General features: G+C 39.4%; 1 protein-coding gene across 1 annotated transcript in view; it reads left to right on the top strand.

Moving 5' to 3' along the window:
- Positions 1–5,175: 5,175 nt before the first annotated feature.
- LOC119721239 (nephrocystin-3-like) overlaps positions 5,176–18,664 on the top strand; it is a 36,760-nt gene continuing 23,271 nt past the window's right edge. Inside the window, exons 1-6 of the mRNA XM_038191210.1 lie at positions 5,176–5,370; positions 6,811–7,003; positions 10,652–10,821; positions 13,625–13,750; positions 17,256–17,394; positions 18,246–18,392. Of these exons, the coding sequence (XP_038047138.1) occupies positions 6,850–7,003; positions 10,652–10,821; positions 13,625–13,750; positions 17,256–17,394; positions 18,246–18,392 (736 nt within the window). The 5' untranslated portion in view covers positions 5,176–5,370; positions 6,811–6,849. The remainder of the gene's footprint in view (positions 5,371–6,810; positions 7,004–10,651; positions 10,822–13,624; positions 13,751–17,255; positions 17,395–18,245; positions 18,393–18,664) is intronic.

The raw sequence follows: 18,664 nt of genomic DNA, 5'->3' as shown, positions 1-18,664 counted from the left end.
TCGGTACTGTTTTGAAGCGGATGAATTGGCCAACAAGCATGCAAATCGGCAGGGCGCTAGACCTGAAACTTTTGGAGAAAAGCTCGGACGTAGTAGCTGATGCCACTTGTTTCGCTTCTGTGCAGTAAGTTCAATAGGGAGGCCTGTCAGCGCCAACCCGCCTGGCTCCTAGTGTTGCAACCTAAAGATACCTTAACCTGGATGGATCTGGACAATCGTGGTACCATTTTGAAGCGGATGAATGGGCCAACCAGCATGCAAATCGGCTGGGCGCTAGACCTGAAACTTTTGGAGAAAAGGCTGGACGAAGTAGCGGATGCCACTTGTTTCGCTTTTGTGCAGTAATTCCCAAAGGGAGGCCTGTCAGCGCCAACCCGCCTGGCTCCCATGTGTCGCAGCCTTAAGGTACCTTAACCTGAATGGATCTGGACAAACTCGGTACCGTTTTGAAGCGGATGCATGGGCCAACCAGCATGCAAATCGGCAGGGCGTAGAACTGAAACTGTTTGAGAAAAATCCGGACGTAGTAGCGGATGCCACTTGTTTCGCTTTTGTGCAGTAAGTCCCAAAGGGAGGCCTGTCAGCGCCAATCCGCCTGGCTCCCATGTGTCGCAGACAAAAGGTACCTTAACCTGGATGGATCTGGACAAACTCGGTACCGTTTTGAACCGGATGAATGGGCCAACGAGCATGCAAATCGGCTGGGCGCTAGACCTGAAACGTATGGAGAAAAGCCCGGACGGAGTAGCGGATGCCACTTGTTTCGCTTTTTTGCAGTAAGTCCCATAGGGAGGCCTGTCAGCGCCAGCCCGCTTGGCTCCCATGTGTTGCAGCCTAGAGGTACCTTATCCTGAATAGATCTGGACAAACTCGGTACCGCTTTGAAGCGGATGAATGGGCCAACAAGCACGCAAATCGGCACGGCGCTAGACCTGAAACGTTTGGAGAAAAGCCCGGACGTAGTAGCGGATGCCACTTGTTTCGCTTTTGTGCAGTAAGTCCCATAGGGAGGCCTGTCAGCCCCAACTCGCCTGGCTCGCATGTGTCGCAGCCTAAAGGTATCTGCGCAGAGTTTGTGCACTAAGGGGTGGGGGGTGGGGGGGGGCTTGAACGTAGTGACTACCGTTACGCCATTTTCAATTATACATTGGAACGGAAGCAGGGGATTTTTTCAGTCACCGACGGCATCAGGCCATTACAGCAGTTCCATGTCAAAATATTGTCCTTGGCCCAAGGTATGTCGCCAATAATATCGTCATGTACAAGTACTTTTGTCATTATTATGAAGTTTCGTCTTACTGTGGCTGACATTGAGCACGTCGTGTCCCCACAGAAAACAAGTGCTTCGGTTCGTGCTTCCGATACTGCAACAATCTCCTCGTACGGATATTTCAAATGTATGCAGGCGTGAGGTGGCAGGATTAGTGCCCCTCTCCAACCAGTTATGAAGTCGTGATCCTGTCAAATTCAGTTTTAATCGGTTTAGATTGGCTTGGCTTCCCTAAAATGCTGAGGAAGGCGATTCAGTTGTGTTTATTTGGAACGTGCGTTTATCAAACACAGTTGTAAAGAGCCGGGAACCGCAACCATCATATAGTGGGCTTTAAAAAAGATTTTTTGCAAATGGGAAAGACACTCAATTAGTTTGGATATTATGCTTCATGAATTTCTGAATAAACGAGCACATTTTTAAACTAGTATTTAATTACAGTTTTTTTCTGTGTGGTGGTGGGGGTGGGGTGGGGGGCTAGACAGACGATATATCCGAATGGCGCAATAAGACCGTCAGCGGGCGCAATAAATTCACGATTGATTAGGGTTTCAAAAATTTCTACGCAAGTTGTTAGCATAAAAAGTGACCCTTCAAGTTTTTGTAAAAAAGAAACTGTCTAGTTCAAAAATCGGTGGAATCGTGCAAATATAGCCGAGGATCCTCTCCCTAGCGTTTGGGCTATTAATTATCATAGAGTAGGTTTGATAAAATTAGGGTTGAAAATGGGTCCTATTTGCCCAAGAAAATGTAGGGATGCCATTGGTAAATTTGGCAGCACGCAGGCTCAGCCATTACCAGCACACTCTCGTAAAAAGTGGGTCGCCCACCATTCTATACAAAATCTCATTGGCCAGGGTTTTTGTGCGTAAACCTTATCAGTCAGCCGATTACATCATAAATAATAAGTCAGATCCGTGTACATACCGTCCAATCAATTACCGTTTAAAAATCGTCAAAAGAAAAAAAGAAAAACGAACCCTTTACTGCACTTTTGGGCCAGAATAATCCCCAGTAGACCCATTTTTTCCCATTTCTTTTTTTTCGTAGCTTTTAGATTCCGTTAGATATTACATATAATTGTTTCTTGTTTCAACGGAGCGCAACAACAAAAAGCCCTTTTCCTCATTCTCCTAATGCTATACGGGACCATTTAACTGTAAGAACGATTCCGTTGCTCAATAAATTCTTAAGCTTCGACTTAATTTCAAAAGAAATAAAAAGAGGTAGTATTGATTGCGCCCTCTTGCGTTCGTGACCTTCGTCCTGCTTCTGTTCGCTCGTACCCCCCGCCCTGCAAACAGGACGCTGGGATACTCTGATGAGCTTCACAGAATCTTGTGAAGGAAGTGGCTTATGACCTATGTATAAAGCATCTGGCTGCAGCTGTTCAAGACCGCAGTTAGACAATGTGCGCAAATGCTATCCGAAAACTTCTTACAGAAATGCGTACCTTCCATACCGGATGTGATTTCTGTTTCATTGCGGATTATGTGGACAATTTTGAGCGTCGACATAATGCAATCCGGCCGTTTATGGGAACGACGACCAATCCAAGTAGTCGTTATATCCATGAGGCGTCCACCGTAGAATAGGGCTACTGTAGTGCACTACCTTGCTGTAATTGCACCGTACTCCGAGTCCGAGTCGATCGAAACATAATTGTTCACATTTCACAAAGAGACCAAAAAGTTAATTTTATTCATCTTCATGAGGGGCAGACTAAAAAGTACGAAAATGTATTGCTTGTATGAATTCATTAAAACATAAAGGGAATTACTGGCCTTCTGCGCTACAAAACTAGGGGGACAAAAACCCTGGAGGGGACAGAATTACCTGAAGGGGGACAGAATTAACGGGTCGGGGAGGACACTTTTACCTAGGTATAATTCTGTCCCCCCGGACACTTTTAACGGGGGACAGAATTACCGTCCACACCGTTTCAAACCTTGCGGAGTCATGACCTTGATGGCGAGCAGGTCACTGGTCACGCGTCCAATCCTATTTTTTTTCGTACGTGACGTTACGTGCAAAGCACGCGAGCATTATGGGGGCGCCCGGCGGCGAATATTTTATTGACACAATAGTACAGGGTACCCTTTTTTCAGGCGACTTGAATCACGGCTACAATCCTGTAACCTTTTACCTACGCGCGCGCGCGTATACTCTCTCTACGAAAGCCCATTAGCGCCACTGCAAGTATATATGTTACAGATTGTGTAATTCGTTATTACGGATTATTAATTCGTTATTACGGATTACTAATTCGTTATAACGGATTATTTAATTCGTTATTACGGATTATTAATTCGTTATTACGGATTATTAATTCGTTATTACGGATTATTAATTCGTTATAACGGATTATTAATTCGTTATTACGGATTATTTAATTCGTTATTACGGATTATTAATTCGTTATTACGGATGATTTAATTCGTTATTACGGATTATTAATTCGTTATTACGGATTATTTAATTCGTTATTACGGATTATTTAATTCGTTATTACGGATTATTAATTCGTTATTACGAATTAGGTCTGATGTTTTCACACGTGGAGAGCACGTGACCAGGGGCCTGTGTATATAGGGCCGCTAGGCGGCGCTATCTTTGCATACAACGTTTGCACTCCTGTGCCATACTTGCCGAGTATGACTCAGAACGTATGAGTAATTCGTAATAACGAATTAATAATCCGTAATAACGAATTAAATAATCCGTAATAACGAATTAATAATCCGTTATAACGAATTAGTAATCCGTAATAACGAATTATTAATCCGTAATAACGAATTAAATAATCCGTTATAACGAATTAGTAATCCGTAATAACGAATTAAATAATCCGTTATAACGAATTAGTAATCCGTAATAACGAATTAAATAATCCGTAATAACGAATTAATAATCCGTTATAACGAATTAGTAATCCGTAATAACGAATTAATAATCCGTAATAACGAATTAAATAATCCGTTATAACGAATTAGTAATCCGTAATAACGAATTAAATAATCCGTAATAACGAATTAATAATCCGTTATAACGAATTAGTAATATGTAATAAGGAATTAATAATCCGTAATAACGAATTAAATAATCCGCAACATATATACTTGCAGTGGCGCTAATGGGCTGTCGTATCTCTCCACATGTGTGAAAGTATATAATTTATGAATTGCAAAGTTTCGCCGAGCATCGCCGTTGCCTAATGATTAGGCATGCTGGCTTATGATCGGAGGTCTCGAGTTCGATTCCTCGCTCTGCCCTTTCAGATTTTGCTTTTTTTTCCAACAATTTAAAGTTGTATCTTAAAAACGTTATTTTTCAGTCGGATACTACTTGTATCGCAGCAATTTCCTTTTTTCTTTTCTGATCCGAAGCCAGGGAGGATTTTTTTTAAAAGGGAAATAAAGTCCGAAATCCGTACCAAGTTGAAAAATAGTAGCCTCTACTCAAGCCTGGTTATAAAAACCAAGCCCCATAGGAAAGCGCACAAAGCACCCCAGATAGTTGTGTAAAAAAAGATATCGCCGCCCGGCGTGCAATCTTCGAAATGCGCGCGCAGTACGCTGTGAGTAGCCCACCGCATAGATATAGAACTTAAAATAACCATAGATATAGAACTTAAAATAACTTTTAAGTTCTATATCTATGGCTGGCCATTCAGCGTCATTTACGTCATCATCACAGCCAGGGGTTAGTGTAAGGAACGAGCACGCGCCCCTGGAGTCGAGGCTGGGTACGGGTACGAGCGAACCATTGATCTCCATATAGTCTGTGTATATGGAGATCAATGGAGCGAACCTATCGCACTATCGTAATCCTGATGACGCCCTCTGTTGTTTGGTGAAAGTTGAGTCGAAATCGACCAAACATGCCGAAGTTGACGGTGTCGGTGTCGGTGCCGGTGACGAAGATTGGGTTGCGAATGCGATGGATTTTTTTTTGTTTTCTGAGCCATGATTTAGTCTCATGGTTTTTTTTTTATTGAATCTATACGGTAATGTTTTACCCTCTGTTTGATTTTTAAAAAAATACTCCCAAAAGGCAATGTGACATCGATCATCGACTGTAAATTGACGTCGGTACGGTAGGTATGTTGTTGTGCGCTTTCTTGAAAATCACGCATTCTTAAGAATGTGCATGAACAATCTTATGATTGTGCAACTGGATCCTTGCGCAATCTTCGCAAAAAATAACTCTTCCAGATTGAGCGCACATTCTTAAGAATGCGCGACAAGATATAACGGTCTTGTCGATACCGAGCACCTGCTGCGCTTGGCAAGTCTAGCTGCATCCTCGTTCACTGATTCTTAATAATTATACTGTAGTCTGGTTCCCAGACCAAAAGATCCAACTATTCCTGATGAATCTTAGGTCCGGTAGCCTGCGGTAATACAATGTATAACAATTTACGTCACGTGACTAAAACGGGAGGAATTCCTCCTTTTTCTGAAGTGAAAATTTCCAAAGTTTGCCGAAGTCGTTTCGTCGACAATCGGATAGCGCCCGAGTATTTCCGAGTATATAATATAGGTTCAATCAACTGCTAATTGCTTATTAATTTTATTTTAAATGAGTTGATAATTAATATTCATTGTTTTCATTTAGAAAACTTGAAATTCAACGATGATTTTGTGCATCAAATAAACTCGGATCGTACGGGCGAACTTTTTGCTGCGTCATGTACAATTTTGAATTTGACGACCGTTACCGAGATTTTCCATAACTCGGTCTTCATTCGGCTCCGCCTGCTAACAGTGCTATTTGGTTCCCTAATTTTGAAGATTCCAGATCAACATTACTCAATGTTATCTTACAAAAACATCAAAATGTATTATCATAACTGTATGATATTACGAAGCAAGTGATTTATTTAAGGCAGTGTATATTTTGCCGGAGACGGCAAACCTTTATTCATAAATGCAATGTACCTCAGACAGTTTAGCTATTCCTATTGGTCGAGAGCCCGTCACGTGGCCGGTATTAAACGCATGATAAAGACATGGCTAGCTGGTCTTAAACACTTTTCCAGTGTCACAAAAAAATGTGGACTCCTAAAAATCCAGTGCCTTTTACCGTTTCATTGGTTGAACGTTCACAATCCTCACGTAGGCATGCGCAACATATCCGGCAAACTAACGTTTACTAAAGGTTTGCCGTCTCCGGCAAAATATCCACTGCCTTTATTTAACAGTGAACTGGTCCTGCATTTGTTTTGTTCTTTGACCGGCACATCGTACAGCCTCCTCATGTGCATGTAGGCCTACACAAATTCCAATCCCAACCCATTGTGTAATTCGACTTAAACTACTCTCTCATTCTTCCTCTCTCCTGGAAACCTAAAGACTGATATCCCCAGATGTTTTGGGGAGGTTGATGCTTCATATAAACTGGATGTAATTCTTCTGGATACAACTCTCCTGCTGCTGCCTAGGATCGACTTTCTGTGTCTCTTTATGTTTTTACACAATGAATTGCAATTTTAATTTAGTGCACTTTTCCTACTGATGGAATGTCTATTTTACTTGTAGTTTGTGCACGAGGGCCCAGCTGGGCTGTTGCAGTGCATCATGGGAACGGGGAGTTCGTTTCCAAATGACGAGGATGCTGACATATCGGACAGCAATCCTGGTGTCATCAAGCGCATCCCCATCGAGTTGAAACCCCGGAAGACCCTTGGAGGGACCTTGCGTTCCGTGGGCTCATTCGGCAGACGACAGAAAGGTTTGTTGGCTAATTTCAAGATGTAGACCTATTGACCTATCCCAATAGAATCGCAATAGAATCGCAATAGAATCGCGCAGATTCAACATAGATTGTGTCAATGAAGATTGTGAAATATTGTCCGTTTACATGATATAAACAAATGGATGCTGAACGTGCAAAATCTAAGACAAACAGAACTTAGTCTACAAAACCTCCATGGGGTTGTCTTAGGGGCATGGCTAACTCGCAAACAGCAATAGGTTAAAATCCTTCCATCTTTTTTTTTTTTATGAAGAATCTTATTTTTTTTTGCTTTATTTTCCTCCTCCGTTTTAAAATAACCAGAATCATTTTGGCATACACACAGATTCCTCTTTATCCTTTCACACCTAAATCCACTTATACTCTAAGGTAGGGATGTAAATGTAGGCAAGTCTGTCGCAAGTACCTGCAAGTCCATCACAAGTCTTCCAGCATGTACAGTCCCAGTCGACCTAAAATATAATGACGTCACACTTTGTTAATACTTGTATTTTTTCCCTAGGGGTGTGAAATCTCAGCTTTAAAGCTGATTTCAGCTGTTTTTGTTTTGGATTTCAGCTTTTTTCCCTCACTTGCTGGGCAATTCTTTGGTAACGGAATTACGGAATTTTGTCACTTTGTCAAGGATTATTCTTTCCCAAGAAAATATGTTCTATGCTAGGCAACTAATCTAAACATGGAAAGGGAGCCAAGACCCAGTAGAATTGATTGAACGCTAAAAAAAAAAAATCCCACAAGATTACCCTTTAAGGGGCGGAGCTTAATATCGGTAACGGAATTACGGACAGAGGACAAGCGTATTTGAGTTCTCGCATAAATTAATAAAACTCTCTGAAGTTTTGAAATTTTAAAATTGGACACTACCTGTCATTTGTAGAGTTCAGGGTTGTTGTTAACTACAATGCAGAACAAAGTTGAAAAAATAATTTGCATTTTAATCACGGTAACGGAATAACGTCTGGGCGGTAACGGAATTACGCCATAGGTTTACATGTAATAGGTATTCAATACATTAACATTGAATTCAACATAAACTCATCACAATACAAATTTTAGAAGTTTATGTAATGGCACAAGGGGAAAGGTTAGTGAAAATTAGCAGATCAAAATGTAAATGTAGGCATAGACATGTCTGGGCTTCCTTTTTAAGGTCAAAGGTCAAGGTCAACGGCTGCATTTGCTGGTTAGCAATGCATAATTTTTTTTTACCGAAAATCAAATTTTATTATGAACAATTGTGCTATCGTATTTCATTAGTTTATCGTGCGAAATAGAATAAAACTGTACTGGTTGGCATCTCTGAGCAAGGGAAGATGTAAAGTAATGTCAAGTAGAAGTACAAGTACAGTCTGGTACTCAACTTTCATATACTTATCGTGGAATATATTTTCTGTGGGTACCAGACAATAGCTTTGGCAACACATATTTTAAAGGGAATGTACATCATTGGCTTTTGCTGTAATTTTCAGAAATGAACTATTTGAGGGGTTAGTATACATGTAATAGATCATGTTTAAAGTTTTGGGTTCGAAAATGCTTGACAAACCAAGAAAAAGAAAACTGTTCAAGTAGTCTGGTTCCTTGACTCTACTAAAGATAAAATGGATCAATTTATAGATTCCGGAAAATTGTAGGGTAAGGGAATCATTCTAGCTGGCCTGCACCCATTCATGAACATGTAACCAATAGCAAACAAAATTTGGACTGAAAAAAAGTGTAAAGTTGGAGCAGTACCGGTAGTTATAAAATTGTTAGGTTTTTCCAACGGTGGTCGGCCGACCACCGTTGGTAATGTATACAAAAATACCATTTTCTAGAAAATGACTTCACACCAGGTGCCATAATTTTACAGGATGCTTTAGACTGTCATTTACCAACATCCTAGTAAGGTATTCTGTGAAAACTTGGTAGTTTTATTTTCGATGTTTGTAAATGTTTGTATGTTCCCTTTAAGCATCCAAACAACTATTAGCATTTTTTAAATAGTAAAAAAGAAAAAGTAAGAGTAAAAAATATTAATGGAACACCTGATTATTTTTAATTGCATAACAGCAAATTAAAGGGGGAAATGATTTAACTAAGTACATGTAATTTAGTATTTAATGTTATTGTCCTAGGTACGGTATGTATGCAAATCTCCTATTCAATATGTCATGTACATGTACATAATCTGGAGAAAATGTGCATACTTTGTGCATGCGTAATTCCGTTACCGTAATTGCGTTACCATTTCGTAATTCCGTTACCACTTGGAAAAATGCCAAGAAATTACTATTTAAAAGTTTTTATTTTTCATTTATGTTTATAGTAGGGTCTTTTCTCAACATACATGATTTGAAGAAAAAAAACGAGAAAATTTGTGAAATAAGTAACTTTTGCCGTTTTTTTTGGTAACGGAATTACGTGCTAATTGTGACATTTTTAAATGAAGGCCTACACTATAACCTATATATATATTTATATATATAGATTTCTTTTAATGACCCTGAGTAATGTTAGTAACTTGTAACATTATAAAATAAATCAAACCGGTATGTATGCAAATCTCCTATTCAATATGTCATGTACATGTACATAATCTGGAGAAAATGTGCATACTTTGTGCATGCGTAATTCCGTTACTGTAATTGCGTTACCATTTCGTAATTCCGTTACCACTTGGAAAAATGCCAAGAAATTACTATTTAAAAGTTTTTATTTTTCATTTATGTTTATAGTAGGGTCTTTTCTCAACATACATGATTTGAAGAAAAAAAACGAGAAAATTTGTGAAATAAGTAACTTTTGCCGTTTTTTTTGGTAACGGAATTACGTGCTAATTGTGACATTTTTAAATGAAGGCCTACACTATAACCTATATATATATTTATATATATAGATTTCTTTTAATGACCCTGAGTAATGTTAGTAACTTGTAACATTATAAAATAAATCAAACCTTTTCCCTGTAATTCAGAAAGTAATACATACATGTACACAAAATTTATATTTTTTAACAAATCTGAGCGTTTTCATCATCAATTGCAAAAATCACTGTTTTTACCAGAAATTTTTTTTTTTTTCAATTTCGTTTTTTGAACTGAATTCCCCATTTAATTTAGGTCTGGAAAAAGTGCAAAATAGGTTTAATATGTAAATATTTATTTTTGACATTTTTTGCTCTCCCATGGAGAATTGCCCAAAGCAGTGTACAAAAGTATAGGAGATTTCCAAAGTTTCTTTTTTTACACCTTTTTCAGCTGTTTTCAGCTACATTGTATTTTTATCAGTGGTCACTCACACCCCTGAACTGGGAAACAAGTCTAGGTCTCCCCCGACTCTCCTCTGACCGTTGAAAGGGTACTTGTGCATGGAGCCCATAACTGTCCAGGGATTTTACCCAGCTAGAAGAATGGGACCAATGTACATGTGTGTGTCATCAACAAAGTGACCGTCGACAAATAAAAGTACAACATTACGATTGAATGACTCCACAGTCAAGCGAGCACGTGCATAGTTTCCCTTTTCAAATATTCAAACCGGCAAAAAACTATTTGAATATTCAATTGGTGATCAAATATTCGGGACAGCCCTTAGTTTTCAATTTTTGTTTTCACATTTCAACATGTAAACATTGCATTCCAGGAGTGAGCCTGAGGTCGGCCCTGTCTGTGGACATGGACAGTTCAGAGGTGGATAAAGTCCGGCGGGACTTTGAGATGTACAAGATTGGCAAACAGAACGAGATGAGCGATTTGATCAAGAAAGAGAAGAAGCTGGAAAGTGAAAACAAACGGCTTCGGGCTGAGCTCCAGGTAGAAACATTTAACCCTTCTTTTCCAAGTATATTTATTCGAAAAGTATTGCTGAGTCCATTGAAATTAAACACTCAGGCTGTGATAAAAGTTTATATTTAAACATTTACAGTACCGTTGCTGTTTAAAGACAACTTATTTTAAACGAACATTTTATCCATTAACCCTACCTAGTGTCTTTTATTAAGCACTGGACCAAACCGCCAAAATTCATCACTGACCTTGCTTCACATAATGCTTTTGTAGTGAAATTCCTACAGCAGCTGTATATATTATGTGCAGTCCTAGCCGAAGAAATAAAAAGTCAGTTATTAAAGTCCTTTTTTGTTCCGAGTTCTGCCCTAGTGGCCAAGGCATTTTTGTGTTCTATTGCCCATTGTGTTCAGTTCTTTGGACTGGGCAGGGCAGGGCATTCCATTCTACGCGTCGGTATATAAACCAGGAGCGCATGCTTTCACCACCCCACTCCGCCGCTGTGTAGAGACTTACATGTAGCAGTGTTATAGTCGTCTACTCTACAGTTCCAGTCGCCATTTTTATGCCATATGTGTCTGGATACAGGAATAGGAACCATTAGGTAGTGTTTGCTCCTTACAGTGACTGTTCCCGTTGAAGGACACACTAGTTTTTGTATATACGCCTGTAAATAATTATCATCGACCAAACCAAGAGAAGTTTGACGAACAACCAGGAGTCCAGAAGAAGCCGCTGCAAGTTTAGAGCGCAGACTCCAGATATTAATTTAGGGTAAATATATATAATATAAATTAGTCCCTAAACTTTAAGACCAAATCCTCTGAAATCCACCACCACTATAGGTGGATTTTGCTGGATTTGGAATGGCTTGCCTACCAAAATCCCCAAATTGGAGGGATAGATTAATGGAGTTGAGAAGGTAAGGGTTAAATTTGTAAAATGGGGCTTTCATTCTTAATTTTTTTTAATGACAGCAGTCTTTATTTTCAGCAGATGAATCAAACCTCAAACTAATTTCTGGATAATTTCTGTTATGGATCATTCGGTATTATTATTAAACGTGTAAAGATACCACTCAGGAGACACGTTATCGTAATTTCTTCGCACGATGGGAGACATCGGTCATAAGGGAGACATGTTCATGTCTCCCTAATGTCACAGCCCCCTTTCAGAGGCACAATTTTATTGTCGCAATTAGATTATATTTGTTGCTCCTGGTCCAATTAACAGGGTCCGCAATAAGCGGTATGGCATCGCAATTTGCGACACATTCGAGGCCGACTGCGACGCAATTTTTAAAGTGCATCGCAAAACTGCTATACAACATTTTGATCATGAAAAGTTGACACAAAGTGTACTTGCCACCAAAATTCGGTCCACTAAATTCCACAACTATCGGACATGGTAAACATCCATCATGTTTTGATTTAGTTAAGCTTAAATACTGAAAAAGAACGTCAATTTTGTTCAGCTGTATAAAATCTGTACGTGTTTAGTTTGTAAACAGGCGGCGTCTGATAACGAGACCACGTGATAAACGCAGCTAATAATTTGGAATCGCACTTATGATCTGGACATAAGGAATGCCCGGAGCATCAGTGCGATACCAAATTATCCGCAGCATGTATCACGTGGTAAATCACGTGCATGATCAGAGGAGGTTGCAGGACGTACGTTGAGATTTTACCTCGTACTTTGAATCTGCTGCGACTGTGCGAGGAATAATTTATGGATTATAAAAGAAATAACACGTTTGTACACTATCTGGTCAAGTATTCAACAAACTTTGTTCTTATTCTCACTCACTGGTAAATATATGCATGAAATGAGTATTTTGGTGGCTAAAAAAGTTACATGCACATCGTGCATGCTCAGCAAAAAAAGCTACGTGCACAAGCTAAAATCTACATGCACTGGTGCATGCGTGCACCCGGGTAAATCAAGCCCTTTTCTCATCACTATTCTTTAGATATTTGTCGGTTTATCTTAAACATTTTGCCGACACAGAAAACGGGTTTACCCCTTCAAGTAAATCACTTGAGACGCACGTGGGATTCGTGGGAACTAAAACGTCAAAATCCCAGCTGTGTTGTCGTTTGTGGGCTGTGTAGCATATTGATGAAAACATGGCTACTACGAAAACTACCGGTATCAAGGCAAATACTGCCAATAATTGGCAGGCGGATCTAGACCCGGGCCAGGAATGGCCCGGGTTAATAAATTGCTTTTTCACTCGAAAGTTATTTCAGCAAGCATGCAGCTCCTGAAATAAACAGACAACTGATGAGTCATTAAGTTCACAGCTTAACGTAAGTTACTTCTTATTGCTTTGTAATTTGTACAGTCTGACACTGACAGGTAAATAGTAATTGCAAAGCCGAGGCTAAATTTGAGTATAACAAAACTGCTATGCAAAATTGGTAAACTGCTATGCATAGAAGTTTTGCTATACAAAAAAAAAATCCTTAAGGCTTACCCTGCCAATTAATAAACATACCAAAATTTGTGGGGAAAAAACAAGAGAATATTGGGTTAGGGCACATTGAAGTTTGAAAAATTTTGTGCACAAGTCTCTGGGAATGTCTTTCAAATGTCCAGTCCAGGGTAATGCTTATTATCATTGTTATTATTTATTCAGTTATCAACAACAATACAGAACTGCAATACAGAACACTACTTCCAGATGGGCTTGGAGCAGCAAAAGCAAAGTAATTATGGTGATTGGTAGACCTGCTACCCCAAAATAAATGACAGTTGGTGTTTCTTTTACATTCTTACCACAAAAACAAAATGTACTTTCAATGCTCTCATCGTGTTTTAATTGTAGGCGATGCAGAAAACGTGCAATAAGCTTCGGCAAGAGCGAGACATGGCTTTGGATGCGGAGTATCAGGCATTGGAGAGGGCAGCAACCTTTGAGCAGGACAGGAATAAAGTGCAACGCCAATTTAAGGTGCGCTCTAACCTCATGGAAATCAAGCTGGAAAAAATCCAAGGCCATGGCCAATTTCAAGCTGCTGCTAAACAGTTGGCGGAGAAGTTGTCCTAACTTAAAATTGTGCTAACCTTAAGCACTAGTTCATGGCGTGGATCTGCTAACAGTTGCGCACATGCAGTATATCTATTGTTATGTCACCGATTCAAGCAAACTTTTTCTCTGCTAAGAACCTTTTGCTGTGCTCGCTGCATACAGTCTCCATGAAATAGACAGAGGCTCGGTTAGCAAAATATCGTGTGCTTTGCAACACCATCAAATTGGGCCCAGGTTTTTTAAATTTTTACTCACTGTTCCAAATTAAATAAAATATATACCCGCCTGCTTCCTTTTTGGACACTGTTTGTTTGTTTTTTTTACCAAAAAAATGATACATTTTAAACGGTGACATCATTTTGGCCTCTTTGTTGCATCTAGCCCATATAAAGCTGGTATGTCATTTCCTGAGTCCAAGTGGTGGCCATTTAAAAAAAAAATAACCCGGTCTGGCAGCCATTTTGGAGGAAAAGAAGAAAAAAGGGCCTCCTCCTTCCTTTTTTTCAAAAAGGCAGAATGCTAAACATGTTTCTTTTTTAACTCGGCCTTACTGCCCCTCTCTGTGTTTTTTCAATGTTTGTGAAATATCCCAGAAAAAGTTTGGGTTAGTAATCATTCTTTTTAAGCTCTGGCAGGAGCTTCTACATGTCACTTGGTGGTCGGTCCGTCTGTCCTGGAAATTGACCAAAAGTGTGGTGTTCCATTTGTGCCATTGTCGTTGCATTTTTCGGAGTCATGTTTTTCGGCATCGCATTTTACATCTCTGGCAGGGATCAATTTGATCTATTTCTTACAAGAATTTGCAAGACTTCTTGCAACACAGGCAGATCTTTTTGTGCACTCGCACTAGCGCTGTACAACATCTTCCTCGAACAAGGTAGACGCCATTTTGTGTAGTGGTTGGCTGGTATCCTGAAGGAGGAAATGGCAGGATCTTCAACATGTCACTTGGTGGATGGTCGGTCAGTCGAATGGTCTGTTCTAAAAATTGACCAAAAGTATGGAGTTCCATATGTGCCATCAGCATGGCATTTTGCACCAGATCTTATTGTCCACACGCACTTGTAATTTCCATTAATATTAAGGATGTGACGTTTACACGTGTAAACGTGTAAACGAAAAAAAAAATCAAATCCGTTTAGAAATTTTCCCAAACGTTTAAACGGAGTTCAAATTTCAAAAATGGGACCTTGTATTTTGCGCAATCTACACTCCAGTTTTATTTGCAAAGAATCTATGATGTTTATTTTGTTTAACTTATAAAGAATTAGAAACGCATTTTATAGTTGATCACGTTCCAAGAAGTTTTATTAATACATTGTTCCATGATCAGCAACTGTTTTGTGTCAAATTGATACACAGTGTATACAATTGGTTGTGTTTGATTTTTTCAATACGCCGCTGGGCCGAGATCGATGCCGGGCGGGGACGTCGCCTCTCCTGAGGTTATTCTTATACTGAATTTTAAAACAATTCTGAATCTGTCTGTTTTCTGTATTTTTCTCTGAATGTGCTTGTATTTGCTGAAATCATTACTTGATGTGTGCAGTAATGAAACCAATGTCTAGCACTTTCATAATGATTTTAAAACCGGCAAGGAAAAAAAGTTTACCCTGCTCCCCCGTAAGCTACTCAAGTGAAGGCGTTATTTAAAACGATGTATTTTGATGCATTGGAATTATTTTTTTCCCCCAAGTGCTGTAAAGTCCGCCGCTCCCTTAAAAAAAGTTACTGCCGCTTCCGTAACAAGGAAATCGATGACGATGATCCAGAATGTGTTTGGTGTTGGCGGGGGGAAAATAAAAACTATTTTTTGGATCTTAGGGCGGGATCTGAGGGGCGATGGCATATTACGGGATCTATTATAGGAAGGAAATTGCGTTTTTTTAAAGAGCGATATCAACGTAGATTATTTGCTCGTTTTACGCAAAAGTGCAGCCCTCCCGCTTGAAAATATATTGTGATACGTGAAAAAAATTCTACCTCTGTAGGAACATTATTAAATTTTGCTATCATTGGCAGAAAAACCTTCCTGTTTATAAAAATTACATCGAAAAATAAAATTGTTGGATATTTATTATTTTTTTTAACATTTAAATTTGGTTGCCTGAGGAGTGACGACCAAAGGATGCATGTAGGACGTAAAATACAGACCCATTGGTATTAAGGGCACTTTTTTAAAATTCTTGTCAGTTAACATTTTCCCCAACGGCAAGTAATGGTAACGCAGTCGTCAAAAAAAGGCCCCTGTCAAGTTGGTTTAGAATAAAATCTGGACAAGCAATACTGGCCTTACTGTGCTTTAGTCCAGTTTAAAAAAAGACGTGCATTCAATTAATTATTTGGAATATCAACCCCCCGAATAAAAACCAACAACAAAAAAAGAAAATACATTTATGTATCATTTATTCATGTACATGTACACGATACAGGCCTTTACAGGAATGAAATTCCATGTTTATTTCAGTTTCCCTCACTTTTCGTATAAACACCCTGGGGCCTTTGAAAAAAAAATGCCCAAATAAAATCCAGCTCCGAAAAAGCCCTTCCAGAGAATGATTGACAGCGGCATTGTTCAAATTGATACAATGCCGCTCTCGTTGTTACAAAGTATGCCGTTGGGTTCAGCTGTACCTGTAGGCCATCGAACTTTAAATCCTTTGATGACTTGCCGCCAGTAATTGGAAGATTCTTAGATGATAAACAGTGATGAAAGTATCTCACCCAATGAAATGATCCGGTTCCCGGCAAATAAATACGCCATTGGTTGCTTTCATCACGGGTCCGTCTGCTTTCATGAATATGACGTTCCTTCCACCAAGCGCAACTTCAGGTTGCCTAGAAATAATGTTGCTAGGAGGCTCCCCTGTGATGCCTGGGCCGGGACTGCTGGTTGCGTAGCAAGAAATCAGATGTGACTATTTTTCTGGCAGCCTGCAGATAACTAGCAGCCTGTAGATAACTAGCAGCTCAAGAATGCTGCCGCTTTTGGGAAATTTGTGCAGGCAAAGTTTTTCATATTTTGGAATTTGGATGCAGTTTGCATTCCGTTAAATAAAAGGTGTGGTTTTGTTTTTTAAAGAAACTTGGGGCTTAAAAAATATAAATAAACGATCTTCTTCAGGCCTTGACATTTCTTGAGTGTATGTTCATTTGATTCAACAACACTTGCAGAATGCAGACGATTCTTTTCTTCTTAATTTATTTAGCCTGCAGACTTCAAAAGAACATGGAAAAATGGTGGTTAAAGTGTATACAAGTGTATATAAATGTGACCGCAGTTATGGCACATTATACTGGGACACAGGCGGCAGTCTTTTTGAAGTGTTGACTAAACGCTTAAACGTTTAAACGCTACGGGAAAATTTTGCTAAACGTTTATCAAATTAAACGTAGATTCACATCCTTAATTAATATCATTTTACAGATTTTCCGCGAGACCAAAGAGAGTGAAATCCGGGATCATATGAAGGCAAGGAGCATCCTTGAAGCGACACTGCATAGGAATGTTCCACCCATGGCTGCAATGAATGGAGAAAATGGCGTCGTTAATTCACTTGATACAGGTACATGTATGTGTTGTGCATCAGTGCTTCAATAAGATGTTACATTTATTCAACAGGTGTTTCCCAAAAGCCAATGATTGATTGCATGATTTCATTTTGTTTGTTTAAAAGGACGTATCTGAGATTGAAGGGCCCATACAGTGGAATTATTTTAAAGCGATCCTTTAAAATGCATGTTTGGTGTGCTATTTAACCTTATTTTCAATTTGTTTGCTTTCCAACTTTTTGGTTTTTATGCAAATGCGAATTTCCATATTCAGAAGCAAACGTGAAAATGTGATTTTCTTGTTAGTTGACACTTTTGTATTATCTTTGTTTGTTAGTGTTTATTCCTGGAGAAATGATAAATGAAATTATATGAAAAGGACCATTCCTCCCCCCCCCCCCCATTCTCCACACACAGTTACATAATTTTTTTTTTAATGATCCATACAAATTTGGGACAGCTTAGAGAAAAGCCCTGGATATATGTATTATTATAAATGGTTTGTTTGTTCCTTAAGACAAGATGTGGTAATCACAGATTGAATTGCATCAAGTCGAGACAAATAATAAATGTAGTACGCAGTGCTTATAAATACATCCAAATAAAAAAGAAACTAAAAAAAAAATAAAACATTACAAATATCCAAATGTCAGCCCCTAAAACAGTTGTTTGTCCCAGCTTCAGGCCCGATACTGCCCCAGCCCCAAAACTACCAGTCCCAGGCCCAGCCCCAAAACTACCAGTAACTTACATTGAACAAAGCCCAAACTATAGACCCCAAGTTACAACACGTCATTCTAAGCATCCCAGTTGGGCATATCACTTAACAAATTCTGATGTCAGGTTGGTTTTCTTTTGGCTGTAGGCAATTCCTACCCAGGTGATTGGTGGACAGCCTTGGAGAGTGAGCCCTCGCTTGGCAGCATGTCACAACTCCAGATGTTACCAAGGGGTCATGAGGTCTACCCTAATCTGACAGATATTGACAGTGCCTTCACAAATCTTAACAGAGGTAGGTCACAGATGCTTTAACCTTGTTTGTCAAAACAAATTGGAAATGTGTAGTATTAAGGGAATAAATATGTGCTTGGCCGGAAACAAGTACGTTTAAAACTGGCTCTGGGCCAGGCCCGTCGCCAAGGGGGTCCCAGGGCCCCCCCCCCCCCCCCCAATCGGCAAAAACTATAAGCGTAAAAAGTATATATAAGTGTGTTTATTCTTGTGGTGTGGCCCCTAGTTTGTACTGTGTCCCCCCCCCCTTCCCCCCTAATGCCCAGAGCTGGC

Source organism: Patiria miniata, unplaced genomic scaffold, assembly GCF_015706575.1.
Source record: "Patiria miniata isolate m_02_andy unplaced genomic scaffold, ASM1570657v1 HiC_scaffold_13, whole genome shotgun sequence".
Classification (NCBI taxonomy): domain Eukaryota; kingdom Metazoa; phylum Echinodermata; class Asteroidea; order Valvatida; family Asterinidae; genus Patiria; species Patiria miniata.
This window is presented reverse-complemented; position numbering and strand designations above follow the sequence as displayed.